Source organism: Ctenopharyngodon idella, chromosome 5 (assembly GCF_019924925.1).
Source record: "Ctenopharyngodon idella isolate HZGC_01 chromosome 5, HZGC01, whole genome shotgun sequence".
NCBI lineage: Eukaryota > Metazoa > Chordata > Actinopteri > Cypriniformes > Xenocyprididae > Ctenopharyngodon > Ctenopharyngodon idella.
The window spans coordinates 27,412,218-27,425,183 of NC_067224.1; the positions used below are offsets into that span (position 1 = coordinate 27,412,218).

A 12,966-nucleotide genomic window follows, 5' to 3' on the forward strand; every position below is an offset into this window, starting at 1 on the left:
TTTCTACCCCTGAACGAAAAATGAAAAATCAAGCTGAAACAGTGGCCAGAGGGATTTAGAGCCATTCCAGAACAGTGGTCAGGTCACTATGTGATGCTGGTGGAGGAAAACTTTTCTGACTTGCTCTTCCAAAATATCCCAAAGTGGCTCAAAAATATTTAGATCTGGTGACTGTACAGGCCATGGGAGATGTTCAACTTCACTTTCATATTCATCACACCACTCTGTCACAAGTCTTGCTGTATGCTTGGTGTATTATCATGCTGATACACAGCACACTCTTCAGGGTTTGAACCATTAGGTGCACAAGGTCCTCCAGAATGGTTCGGTAGTCCTTGGCACAGTGCCTATTAAGCACCACAGGGAATGTCATGATATATTGGGCACGGACTAGTCCGGGTGTTAAGCATCTTTGGGGCTTCTCCGCACGGATCTGTGAAAGACAGTGAAGACAGACTCATCAGAGAGCAATACATGTTTCACATTGTCCACAGCCCAAGATTTGTACTGTTGGCACCAATGAAACTGACATTTGGCATTGGCACGAGTGACCAAAGATTTGGCTATAGCAGCTCGACCATGAATATTGACTCTGTGGAGCTCCTGAGGAACAGTTTTGGTGGAAACAGGAGAGTCAAGGTGTGCATTTAAGTCTGCAGTGAGTTGGGCAGCTGTGGTTTTATGTTTTTTGGATACAATCCGGGTTAGACAGATTCCTCTTGCATCAACTGTTACTCATGTTGGACGTGGTTTATCCTTCATTGTGGAATGCTGACATTACCCTGGATAACGTGGCTCTTGATACACCACAAAGACTTGCTGTCCTGGTTACAGATGAGCCAGTGAGACACGCACCAACAATTTGTCCTCTTTTGAACTTTGATATGTCTCATTATGTTGTGTATTGCAGTATTTTATGTAAAGCTGTGCTATTGCTGTGCTATTCATCCTTCACATTCTGCTCTTACTGATGGAATGTAAAATCAGTGAAGATTGGCCACCAGGCCACGCATTTATAGGCGCAAAACCTCAAACGCTATATTGGCCAGTGTTTCAATTTCTTTGTCCAATCTCTGTGTGTGTTTTCCACTGTCGGAATAAGTATTCTTTTATCTTTATCAGGTTTTGTTCTTGGGTTATCATTTCTGATATTCAGTACATAATATACCTAAATTTAATAGTAATAAATTGTCCTTTCCACATCTGCTATCCACTTAATTATTCTTCATCTTGCCAACTGCAAAAGACAACCTGCTCATCTCCATATCCAATAGCAACTGAAGTGTCTGCTGTTAAGCCAGTCTGAAGATCTGACCGCTCTCATGAATATGCATGTTGTGTTTCATCTTCGGACTGGCTGATTGACAAAGGTTATCATATAGTTCAGAGATGGGTCACAATACTAACGCTTCCAGTCTCCCACACCCACACAAACTCCTTCATGACCCCTGTTTTAAAAAGTCAAATGCTGCAATCAGGCACAACCTTTTTAAGTTGATTGTTTTTTATATGTCAGCCTAATGTACTACGAATGTTTACAGCCAGGCTGAAACAAACCTGACTGGAATTCCAATTACCCAACACATGCACCTTAAGTAGCACTTGGATTTATTTTCAGGGTACAAACAGTATCTAGAGACTTGAGAAGGGTTTGCACTTCATTAGCTTATGCAAGTGAGTTGCCATTTCAGATTAAAAGGTAAAGGAGAGCAGTGGAGGGCTGTTTAAGACTTGCCATTTTTCTGTTTATTTCTTTAATTTGTTGTGTCTAGTTTTTGCTATCAAATGAAACTCCCCCCCCCATTATTAATCCATTAGGAGTCTTATTGTCTTTTTCTTCAGTGCCATCATTGCAGTTTTATAAATAGTGACTGCATCACTCAAACGGATCAATACACTCCCTGCACGTCCCTCAGGAGCTAAACTGCTGCCTCAAAGGCGAGACAGTTGTGTCATAATGATGTAACTGCACAATAGGTGCCATCATCGTGTGATTGTGTTGACATCAGAGTTAGGAACAAATGAGGATCTGCGCACAACCTCTGCATATGAGTTCAATAACTCTCCTTCGCAATGTGAGAATAATGGAGCGATCGCTTACTGACGCTGGATGTTCAGGGACTGGCGTCACCCTGCTCTATTAAGCTTGACTGTCCTTCTGATACACAGGGACTTGGTCTGTGGTGAGCTTGGTAGGCACTTGTTTTTTTCTCTCTCTGCCACTCTTTCATTCACCTTCAGTGAGTGCACATCTCCACATGTTCATCTCCCTCTTCAAGCTCCAGCTTTAGTCTCACCCCTGGATTACTTGTCTATTTACAAAGATGACATGCCACAGGAACAAGCTATTGGAAATCTAGGGACTGGTTTATAAGAGGTAAGGACCTAATTTCATCTCCTTTAACAATATGAATGCTTTTTTATAAAATACTTTAAATACTTTACATTTTTATGTGTTAAGTTAATGTGAAGGATTTCTTGCAGACTTTTTTTTTTAGATTTGTCAAGCTGTTGGTCTTACATTTTTTTATTTAAGTCTGTGCAAGACCCGATGATGTGAGTGGATAGAGCGTTTTTATTAGTGTTGACCTTGGATCTATTCTATAAAAATAAGAGGAAAAATAGTTCACACCAAATAGCATCTCCAGATGCAGATGCCCCAGATGATTTTCCGAAACAATTTTTGTTTTCAAGTGAAGTTCATTTGTTTAAAACAACATTATAATATAAAATTATTAAGTATAAAGAATTAAATATTTAAGTTGGTTCACGCATTAAGTATAAATGATTGGGTAAATATATTTTAAACAATTTTTTATATTGCAGTAGATGCATATAAATGAATCATCTTTAAATACTTCATGCAAATAATTATTTGCCAAATTAACTAATAAACAAAGCAAAATGCAAAGTAAAGGAATTAGTTTGCTGCTTTCACTGTTTAGCATATAAATGTATTGTATGGACATGGAAATGTATCTTTATATCAGATGGGGAAGCTCATAAATTATTCTCCTGATCCTGGCAAACCTCGAAAGCACAGTGATGAAGCTTTCATTACCCTCATTAATCAAGACACACAAAAAACTAATCTTATTCAGTTATCAGTTGATGTCACAAAGAGTGCATTTCCATTTTCCTGCAGGTGTTTTGAGAGGGACAAATTCAGCCCACCATTTGCGAGGAGAATTAAGTATTGCGTGATCTGGCATGAATCACAGATGCATACAGGTGTGTGGAGTGGTCTGTTTGGTGCTCCAGTTCAGCGCTGCTGCTGCAACAATCACCACCCTCATCTGTTTTGGTCCTCATTTGCTCCATGCTTTTTAGCACGAGGCAGCGACAGAGCGAGAGAGGCCTGTCATTAAAAATTCTCTCTGTTCCCAAGGGCGATTGAAGACTAGGGGAATGGCACACAAAGCTGTGGTTTTAAATGCCAGCCCAGGGAGTTCTAGGAATTAGCAGCTTGAACCGAGATGTCCTGCAGGCATCAGGCAGTGTGCTTGTACCAGACCAATCAGGACTTTAGCCTGTCCGTACAACTTGATTTCAAAAGCCAAACTGTCAGGGCAAAGTGGCTTATTAGCATAAAAAACATGACACATGGAGAATAAAAAAAGAGAGGCTCTTGTTCAGGGAAGGCAGACATAATTAAGGCTAATATCAAAGTTAGGTATATAAAGGTATTATAATCCGCATGTGTGTGTTTAATTTAAGAAAACGTTTTACCATGGTGCTGACGCACTCTCTAATCTAGCATTGTCACATGCAGCCTTCGCTGCTAAGAAAAGCTACCATGAAAGTGTCAGCCCTGGTTGTCATCCTTTTTTTGTTGGAGGACACAAAAAGATTAATTTCCGTACTCATTTTACCTCAACTCATGTGAATTCGCATTTATAAACCTGACTGAGGCAGTCTTGCACTCGCTGTTTGTTAAATAAAGAGTGCACAGCAACTGCACTCTGAGTTGAGAGAACAAGGCCACATGCACAATAGACTGTATAAAGGAATGTCTTCGTTCTATGAGGCAAATACAGATTGCCTCAAGCTATTGAATTTCAGCCTACTGACAAAAACACTGCTTTTGCTCTTATAAGAACAGACTGTGCATGTCTGGTGCAGGATAACATGCTGAAGAGACATCACTTTAAAATTTAAAAGTACACAAAAGCACTGTAGAAATTGGTAGAAAAGCTTAATTAAGAGCATAATTTCATCCCATCTCTGTCCTTTTAAAAAAGCAGTAATCAAGATTACAGCAATGCACAATGGAAGTAAATGGGATTGGTTTTTAGAAGATTTGAAAGAAGAAAATATAATTTTAGCAACACTTACATTGATCCTTCTGTTAAAACCTATTATAATGTGTGTTGTTTGAATTGTAAAGCTGTTCTCATCATTTTTATGGACATTTTAGTGTTTTAAGTGTCATGCGAATGAAATAAAATGGAATATAGTTCTGTCGTGGCTGAGTAAAAGTTTACAAATTGGCCCCATTCATATTCTTAACATTTCACTGTAAACCAGATTTTTGCTTTTTAAAGAAAAGAAGGCACAGGTTGGAATTAATTTTTGTGTTTATCAACATGATGCCAAAAGTGCTGTCGAATGTTGGGGAAAATATATTCTGCAAAAATTAAAAGAATCTAAAAGAAAGAGTAATTAATATTATGTAATGGGGATGAGATAACTAATTCAGTTTTCTTATGTCTTCTTGTCAAGTACCACCTAGACATGCCACCTACATAGTCATCATAATAAACATCTTCATATTAGTGTCTACCCTGTGAATGGCGAGAGACACAAGATTAGAGCAGGAAACCTCTCCAGCATATTCTTCTTAGGCGAAGAGGGAGAGAACATTTCAATGTCAAAGAGACATCAGGTTTGCTTTGATGCGAATGAATTGGATAAAAAGCAGACACTTAAGTGAAAACCTTGAAAAACTCTGGTTCTGATAAAGTATGCTCTCCTTCTCTTCCCTGACAGAAGCCAATAAAGAAATCAGCTCCTATGATCCACTGAGCCAACGTGACATTAAACCTCTCAGTCACAAGACATAATCATGGAGGACTCAACAGAGGTGCGGACAGGTGGAAACTCTTTGCTGAAAGCAGTATATCTGTGCCGCCTGAGGTTGACACGCCTGCTGCTGGAAGGAGGGGCTTACATTAATGAGAGCAATGAGAGGGGAGAAACTCCACTGATGGTGGCCTGCAGAAGTCATCATGTTGATGCTCAGAGTGTGCCAAAACCCAAGATCATCAGGTGGGTCTCCTGTAAGTTGATTACACTAACTGATTGTGCAATGAAACTATGGTAAAAATACAATTCATACACACAGACTCTTATATGATGAGCATATTTTTTTTAATTTCTGAAATGAATTTCATTTTTTGGGAGGGGGCATTAAGTAAAAAAAAGTCAGGGTTAGACAACTGTTCTAAAAATATCATGATGAAAAGTAATGATAAAAAAAAAAAAAAACAGAAAAAAAGCATAAGTAGTTTGGCATAATGTTTTATTGTTATTATTTTTTTTATTTTATTTTTTTTTTAGAAAAAAATATTTCAACAAAACTGCTTCTCTGCAGACCCTCATTATTGTGTCAAGATCTATAAGTCTCTTAAACTATCAGAATATTGGATCATCTTATAATACAAGATCATAGAAGGACTCCCCAAAAATGATATTTAAAAAAAGATAAGAAAAAGAAAGTTTTACCTTTAAAGATACAGCTCGTTTCAAAAGTTTAGGGCCAGTAAGATATTTTTTTTTAAATAATACTTTTATTCAGCAAGTACGCATTGATAAATGCTGTTCTTTTAAATTCTTTCTCTATTCATCAAAGAATCCTGAAAAAATGCATAATGGTGTCCAAAAAAAATAAAAAATAAAATAAGATAAATAAATAAATATTAAGTATCACAACTGTATTCAACATTGTTTATTGAGCAGTAAATCAGCATAATAATTATTTCTAAAGGATTATGTGACACTGACGTCTGTAATGGCTGCTGATAATTCAGTTTTGCCATCACAAGAATAAATTACATTTTAAAAGATATTACATAAAAAAACTGTTATTCTGAATTGTAATAACTTTTCACAATATTACTTTTTTTTGTGTATTTTTGATCAAATAAATCTAGCCTTGGTGAGCATTATAGACTTCTTTCAAAAACATCTTACTGACTCTAAACTTTTGAACAGTAGTGTTACAAACTTGTTGATGTGTACACTCATGTCACTGAATCCATTGTTGGAAATGGCATGAAAGTTTTTAAAAAATCACATGAAACCAACAGGAACACCAATAGTATATCTCTTGGTACATGTGTTTTAAACTATATTTTTACTTCTATTTACAAGTTGTTTTTATTTTATTTTATTTTATTAAATATTTTATATTTTATATTTTATTTCTGATATGCAATTGATCCCTTTCTCCATGAGCTCACTATATTTAATCAATCTCCTCTACAGGTATCTTCTTGAAAATGGTGCAGACCCCAACATTCAGGATAAGTCTGGTAAGACAGCCCTAATGCATGCCTGCATAGAGCGGGCGGGTGATGAGGTGCTGTCACTTCTGCTCTCCAGTGGAGCTGACCCTAGTTTAGAGGACCACACTGGTTCCTCCGCTCTGGTCTACGCAGTTAACGCTGGAGACAAGGATGCATTGAGAGTACTACTGGACGCCTGCAAGGCCAAGGGCAAAGAAGTCATTATCATTACAACAGACAAACTACCCTCTGGAAGACAAATGACCAAGCAGTATCTAAACGTACCACCACCTCCAAATCTTGAGGACCGATTGCACTGTGCCCCTGCGTCATGTATGTGCCCCTCTGAAATTAAACTTTGTACCCCTCATATCTCCCCACCCACCAGTAACCAATCTGAGACCCTGGGATCCACTCCAACACTTCCCACATCTAAGCCAGAATCACCAACTCAAGATTCAAGCCCTCTGCAAGCACCTAGTGTGGTGAAGCTGCTGCATCTACAGAGGCTTCACTCAGAGCCCTGGCTGAAGATCCCCCCTTCTCTGCTCCTACAGCAAAGCAAGTCCTCATCCTTGACTGAGGAGCTTCTAGATATCACCCCCGAAGAGGAGCTCTCATTTGGGTACAATGGTTGCCAACCTCCACTGAAAGTGACGGTAGCTCGGCACCAAAGCATTGACGCCAAAGACTCTATTGGTCTGCTTAGAGCCTTTGAGACAACATCTGATGGAGAAAGAGAACTAACAAAAGAACAGAAATGGCTGAGTAGAAAAATGTCCTATGATGGCGAGTTGCTACCACACTCCTCCTCACATCAGAACCTCAAGCAGGCATCCATCTCAGACATGGTTCCTGTGGACCGGGACCCAGTCTGTCTTCCCAACCTGGCTGTTTCAAGCCTGCGCAATGTGTTTCGTCGCCGCAACATCGGAATGGACCACTACAGTTCTGACTCTCAGTTGCCTCAATTTGGGAGCCAACCCTCTGAAGACCTTGGGAAGACTGGAGGAGGAGGAGGAACTGGAGGGATGGAGAAACGCAAGCTTGTTACCAGCCGCTCCTCCACTCTCTCTGGATCCAGAGAGTCTCTGGAGAGTCTCGTTCAGAGGAGGAGCCCGGCGATGCTGGAGCGGAGGGGATCCGGAGCCTTACTCCTAGACCATATCTCACAAACCCGCCCTGGTTATCTGCCACCTCTTAATCCACATGCACCCATTCCAGATATCAAAGTCAATACCAGTGTTGGCCTCAACAGTGGAAGCAAGCCTGTGGCAGGAACTACACCCATTGTGGCAGGAACTACAGCCGTTGTGGCAGGAACTACACCCATCGTTCCTGGATCGAGGCATTTTGTCCCCTGTGCCCCGAGCCATCCCAGAGATCTAAAGAACAAGAAGAGTCTGTTAAGACGACACTCCATGCAAACTGAGCAGATCAAGCAGCTGGTCAATTTTGAGGAAATCTTTGGTCAGTAAACATCAAAGTTGTGGTAAATATAGAAACTTAATTTGTCAAAGTCTGAATTCAGAACAGAATTATAAATATGAATCATAATAAACATAAACCACCACCCTAAAATGCACTTTCCAGACTGGACAGTGGTAATGTTTATTTTGACCATTGTAAACTTTACTGCACTTTACTGCTGTTCTTTGTGCTCTCACTCATTAGTGCACTGAATCAAAATACTGAAACGTTGCTGCTGTTTAATGTACTGCTGTCTCTTTAAACCTGATTTATGTCTGCAATGTCTCAATGTCTTTGTATTTACAACAGATAATATATTGTGACTTGTATTTATCATTAATAAATGCAGCATAAAACAATAGTTTGTTTCTTGCGTATCTTTATATATAGCAAAAATAAATTCACTTATATTAGCATACATAAAGTTTATACAATTATATATATATATATGTGTGTGTGTGTGTATATATAAAGCATTGCATAATTGCATGCAGGATCGTTGGACATGTTGAGAACAAATTTTCTGCAATAATAAATGAAACATACAATGTAACAGATAAACTCACTTTTTTGTATATATCATTATATACTATGCAAAAGTTAAAAAAATCTTTTACATTATTACTGAAAATAATATTTTAAATAAATGAATTAAATCATTTAAAAAAATGCTGAAAAAATATATCACAATTTCAGCAAAAAATATTAAGCTGCACTGTTTTCACGTGTGAAATGTTACTTGAGCAGCATATTAGAATAATTTCTGAAGGATCATGTGACACTGAAAACTGGAGTAGTGATGCTGAAAATTCAGCTTTGCCATCATAGGAATACATTACATATGAAAACATATTAGAAAACAGTTATTTTACACTGTAATATTTCACAATATTACTGTTTCTACTGTATTTTTGATCAAATAAATTCAGCCTTTGTGAGCATTAGAGACTTCTTTTAAAAACATAAGAAAAAATCTTTGTGACCCCATACTTTTGAATGGCATTGCATACTATAATAAGAATAAAACATGTTTGTCCCATACTTTTATTCATTTGACAAAATGCTAATGTAGATTACAAAAATATAGCATTTCTCTTTTCCTTTGTACATTAGTAAGTTAAGCATGACACAACCAATGAAACTCATGTGTAAACCTTAAAACCTAAGACTTAAATACAGAGTACATAGGGTGTATTTACATGTCTTTATGTGTTACAGTACATGCATATTGTGTTTAGCTGTTATACTTTGCAAAGTCAATAGCTATCTTCCCATCAAAAGTTGCGAATTTAACTTGTGCGCAAAATTGGAATATCGCATAAAACATCTGCGAATAAAGCAGAGTTTCCATCAAAACTTGTAACTTCCTGGGAAATTGGTGCAAAATATCTGTAATAAAAATGGAAGCCACTGTGGCTCTTTTTCATACATCATAAATGACGAAACGTAATAATCGCTGTCATGTTATCTTGCGTCTGGATGTCTGGTGTTTGTAAACACAATCATGATAAGCCAAATCATTCTGATGACAGACTTTGACTCAGGCATTTCAGAATGACCAAACCAACATTTGAGATTCTGTGTGATGCAATTGTTCCGCTGGTTAGTCCAGTTATCCAATCACATCCTCTGCTGAGGCAGTGTCACTTGAGTTTTTTTGTTGCGCATTGAGGGAATTACTCTGAAAATGTATTTACATCGTAGATTATGTGCATGTCTTCTTATCGGATAAAAATGTATCCACCTCTATTGAGTGCATCCCAAAATATGCATAAAAATAGGTGAACAGAAACATAGCTAATGTCAGTAAGTTTAATTGCTTTTGTAGGAGTAGCCAGGTAGTCCTTTAAATTGCTTGAACTGTGATTCTAACAGATCATAGTAGATCCTGGTTTTACTGAAGTTTTGCCTGTAGGGCAACAGATATTCCACATTAAGAACATCATCCTTGCCTGTCCATACAGTCAGGCTGTACCTTAGAGAGAGAGAGAAGACAAGATGATGTTAAACAGAATCTCATTAAGGCTAACATTAAGGCAAAATACAATAATCTTCACCAGTGAATTAAAATGTATAAAGAGTGCTTTCAATTTCTCATCTTAATATGAAAGTGTCAAATAATCCAAATAACATTGTAGTTTTAAGGAATTAGGAACTATGCCTTTTCACAGCACGAATAAAGACCTTGCTTTACTTGCTCTGAGTGACTGAAAAAATGAACTTGAGCAATCTCCCTCAAAAACTAACTTAAGAGAGGGAGAAGACTGGTGAAGAGCATTACCTCTGTAGAGGAGGCTTAAACCTTCCCTTCACATCCTGTAATACCTCAACTGTCCTTCAGATAAAGCAATGAGTTGCTATTCCAGTCACAAACAAGTGTAATAGACGAGCCAGAACCAAATTATCCAGCAAGAAATTATTAAGTATTAGGATGTACTTCATTGTGTCCTTGCTTATATTGCATAAATCAATCTCAGAGGTAATAAAAAGACTCCTTCACAAAGATGTGTGGCTTAATAGCCTCTATAATAGTAAATATGGACATACATTTAAATAGACTGATTAATTTCTCACCGGTCTGAACGCTCTAAAAGCCACTGGAACTGTGGGAAGGACACAGGAATGAGAGCTGCACGGACTGGAAATGTGATTGGTTGCTTTAGGGATCTGCATAATTCTTCCATCTGATGAACCATCTCCCAGCTATAGCCTATTTCCCAGAACAACACAAACACAGAAAGCAAATACTAATCAAGGTCAATTAAAAAAAATTCATAATTATGGAAGTCAAAGCAAAAGCCTGGGGGCAAAAAGTAAAAATACTTTTTTATATTGTATCTATATCTATCTATATATATATATATATATATTTATTTATTTATTTTTATTTATTTTTATTTATTTTATTTTATTTTTTTTTTCAAGAACAGACCAAAGAGATGCTAACAAACAAATTTGGCAGTGGAGGTAACCATGGCAACACTACACAGCAGAATGCTAGTGTATAAATATTTACACCCTCGTTCAAAAGTTGAGTCTGTAAAATATGTTCATGTTTTTGAAAAAAAAGTCTCTTTTGCTCACCAATGCTGCAATTATTTGATTAAAAACTACAGTAAAACCGTGATATTATGAAATATTATTATAATTAAAAAGAACTGTTTTCTATTTTAATATACCTTTTAAAATGTAATTTATTCCTCTGATAGTAAAGCTGAATTTTCAGCATCATTACTCCAGTCTTCAGTGTCACATGATCCTTCAGAGACTATTTTAATATGCTGATTTGGTGCTCAAGTAACATTTCTAATTATTATCATTGAAAACATTTGTGCTGCTTAATATTTTTATGTAAACCATGATTTCAGGCATTTTTCAGGCTTCTTTGATGAATACAAAGTTCAAAATAATGTATTAATTTATTTGAAATAGAAATTATTTGATACATTATAAATGTCTTTATTGTCACTTTTGATCAATTTAATGGATCCTTTCTGAATGTCTTAATTTTGTAAAAAATAAAATAAAATAAATTCTTACTGACCCCAGACTTTTGAAAGGTATTCACATTATATGAAGCACACAATTCTGATTGTCACTAAAAACAAAACTTAAGTGTTTTTCACCTTAGTGCAATAACAATCTTCTTACCATGATTGTCTACATCTACATCCCATCCAGTGGTCCAACCCAAAGAGAGAACATCATTTTCTGATCTTTGAGCCACTTCCTGTAGAAAAACATGAGGGTTCAAAGGGGTGGCTTTGCCACCAGGGCCAGGAAGAACATCAGCATTGATCCACACGGGTCCCTGCAGCTGATCTCGGACCTCTTCAAGTAGAATCATGGATTGGGATACAGCTGCGAGACTGAATCAAAATGACAAGTTGATCTTCCACTTATTCATAAGCAGCAAGGGCAGTGTGGAAGAAATCAGTCTAAACAAGCACTATGACTAGTGTCAAAATAAGCATTATTAAAATCTAATAATAAAAACGCTGTGCTATTTAAAAAAAAAAAAAAAAAAAAAACCTTTTGAAGTCCAATTTTATTCCTTTGTCTGATTTCACAACTTCTTTAAGCCAGTCCTGCAGAGTTATATCACTATCATTGTCAGGCGGGTGAGCCATAATGGGCTCTTTTGGATCTTGACCCCTGAGAAGAACATCGGCTTCAATCATCTGTGCAGAACCTCAATGAAGAACAAAAGGAAGAATGAGAAAACATTATCATACCACACATTATTTTTCAAACTCGATCATGACGTGATCATAAGAAAAACCTAAGGCTAAAGTAATGCAGGAGCTTCTTTATACTTTGTATACTCACCTCGAAGAGCCTCTATGAGTTTGCTCTTGCTGTTTGCTGCATGATACCATTCAATATCAGCAGCATCTTTTCTTTGTATCGTCCCCTTTTTGAGGAAATATTCCAGTGTGTGTTCGCTCATTGATCCTACGACTATATAACATTAAAAAAGTTTAGTCCCAGTGACACTGATTGTTTTTCATTTGGACCAATTCAATGGCATAATCTGATAGACAGCTAGCAAGTTAGCTTTCTTACCTTTGGAGTTTGACAGTGACTGTAATTTGAGGTAGCAAGCGACCAAAAAAGCAATAACTGTAGCACATAATACAAAACGGTACCATTTATGTCTAACTAAACCCATGTATCGTTATAAATAACTGTTTTTTTGCGAACATAACATTTACTTTACGACAGCTAATACTTTTAAGCATAACTGAAACCGGTAGCATGAAGCATTATGGGATATGTAGTTATTCAGTCCTTTGCATATTGCGCTTTTACTTTACGTCTTTTCACGTCTAAATGTAGTACAGTACCAGTCAAAGGTTTGGTTATTATTAATATAAATTTATTATTGTTATTATTAATAATGAAGAAGATATGTTGTAAATACAATAGGGTACATGTAATTTTACTGTCAAATTTAAAAAATAAAAAAAAAAAAAAAATTCAGAAGTAA

The 12,966-nt window shown here is 36.8% G+C and overlaps 2 protein-coding genes across 3 annotated transcripts; one reads left to right on the forward strand and one right to left on the reverse strand.

Moving 5' to 3' along the window:
• The first annotated feature begins 1,917 nt into the window (after window positions 1-1,917).
• Window positions 1,918-8,337, forward strand: ankrd34bb (ankyrin repeat domain 34Bb). The gene is made up of 3 exons (XM_051894211.1): window positions 1,918-2,377; window positions 4,990-5,268; window positions 6,487-8,337. Exons 2-3 carry the CDS (start codon window positions 5,066-5,068, stop codon window positions 7,982-7,984), a joined length of 1,701 nt encoding a protein of 566 aa, XP_051750171.1. The 5' UTR covers window positions 1,918-2,377; window positions 4,990-5,065; the 3' UTR covers window positions 7,985-8,337.
• Window positions 8,338-9,006: 669 nt separating this feature from the next.
• fam151b (family with sequence similarity 151 member B) lies at window positions 9,007-12,753 on the reverse strand. 2 transcript variants are annotated; one of them, XM_051894215.1, is made up of 6 exons: window positions 12,543-12,753; window positions 12,306-12,437; window positions 12,009-12,168; window positions 11,628-11,845; window positions 10,551-10,686; window positions 9,007-9,945 (listed from the first exon to the last, which is right to left on the reverse strand). In XM_051894215.1, exons 1-6 carry the CDS (start codon window positions 12,646-12,648, stop codon window positions 9,789-9,791), a joined length of 909 nt encoding a protein of 302 aa, XP_051750175.1. In that variant the 5' UTR covers window positions 12,649-12,753; the 3' UTR covers window positions 9,007-9,788. The 2 variants fall into 2 exon arrangements, with proteins under 2 accessions (XP_051750175.1, XP_051750174.1); XM_051894214.1 differs by having other exon boundaries at window positions 9,007-9,951; window positions 12,543-12,750.
• Between the last annotated feature and the right edge of the window lie 213 nt (window positions 12,754-12,966).

What these genes read in the sequence shown, in the direction of transcription:
- ankrd34bb (XM_051894211.1), top strand. Translation starts at nt 5,066, where the DNA reads ATGGAGGACTCAACAGAGGTGCGGACAGGTGGAAACTCTTTGCTGAAA. An exon ending in CCAAAACCCAAGATCATCAG is followed by an intron (nt 5,269 to 6,486) that starts GTGGGTCTCCTG and finishes TCTCCTCTACAG; the next exon opens with GTATCTTCTTGAAAATGGTG.
- fam151b (XM_051894214.1), bottom strand. Translation starts at nt 12,648, where the DNA reads ATGGGTTTAGTTAGACATAAATGGTACCGTTTTGTATTATGTGCTACA. An exon ending in GTCACTGTCAAACTCCAAAG is followed by an intron (nt 12,438 to 12,542) that starts GTAAGAAAGCTA and finishes AATGTTATATAG; the next exon opens with TCGTAGGATCAATGAGCGAA. An exon ending in ACTCATAGAGGCTCTTCGAG is followed by an intron (nt 12,169 to 12,305) that starts GTGAGTATACAA and finishes TTCTTCATTGAG; the next exon opens with GTTCTGCACAGATGATTGAA.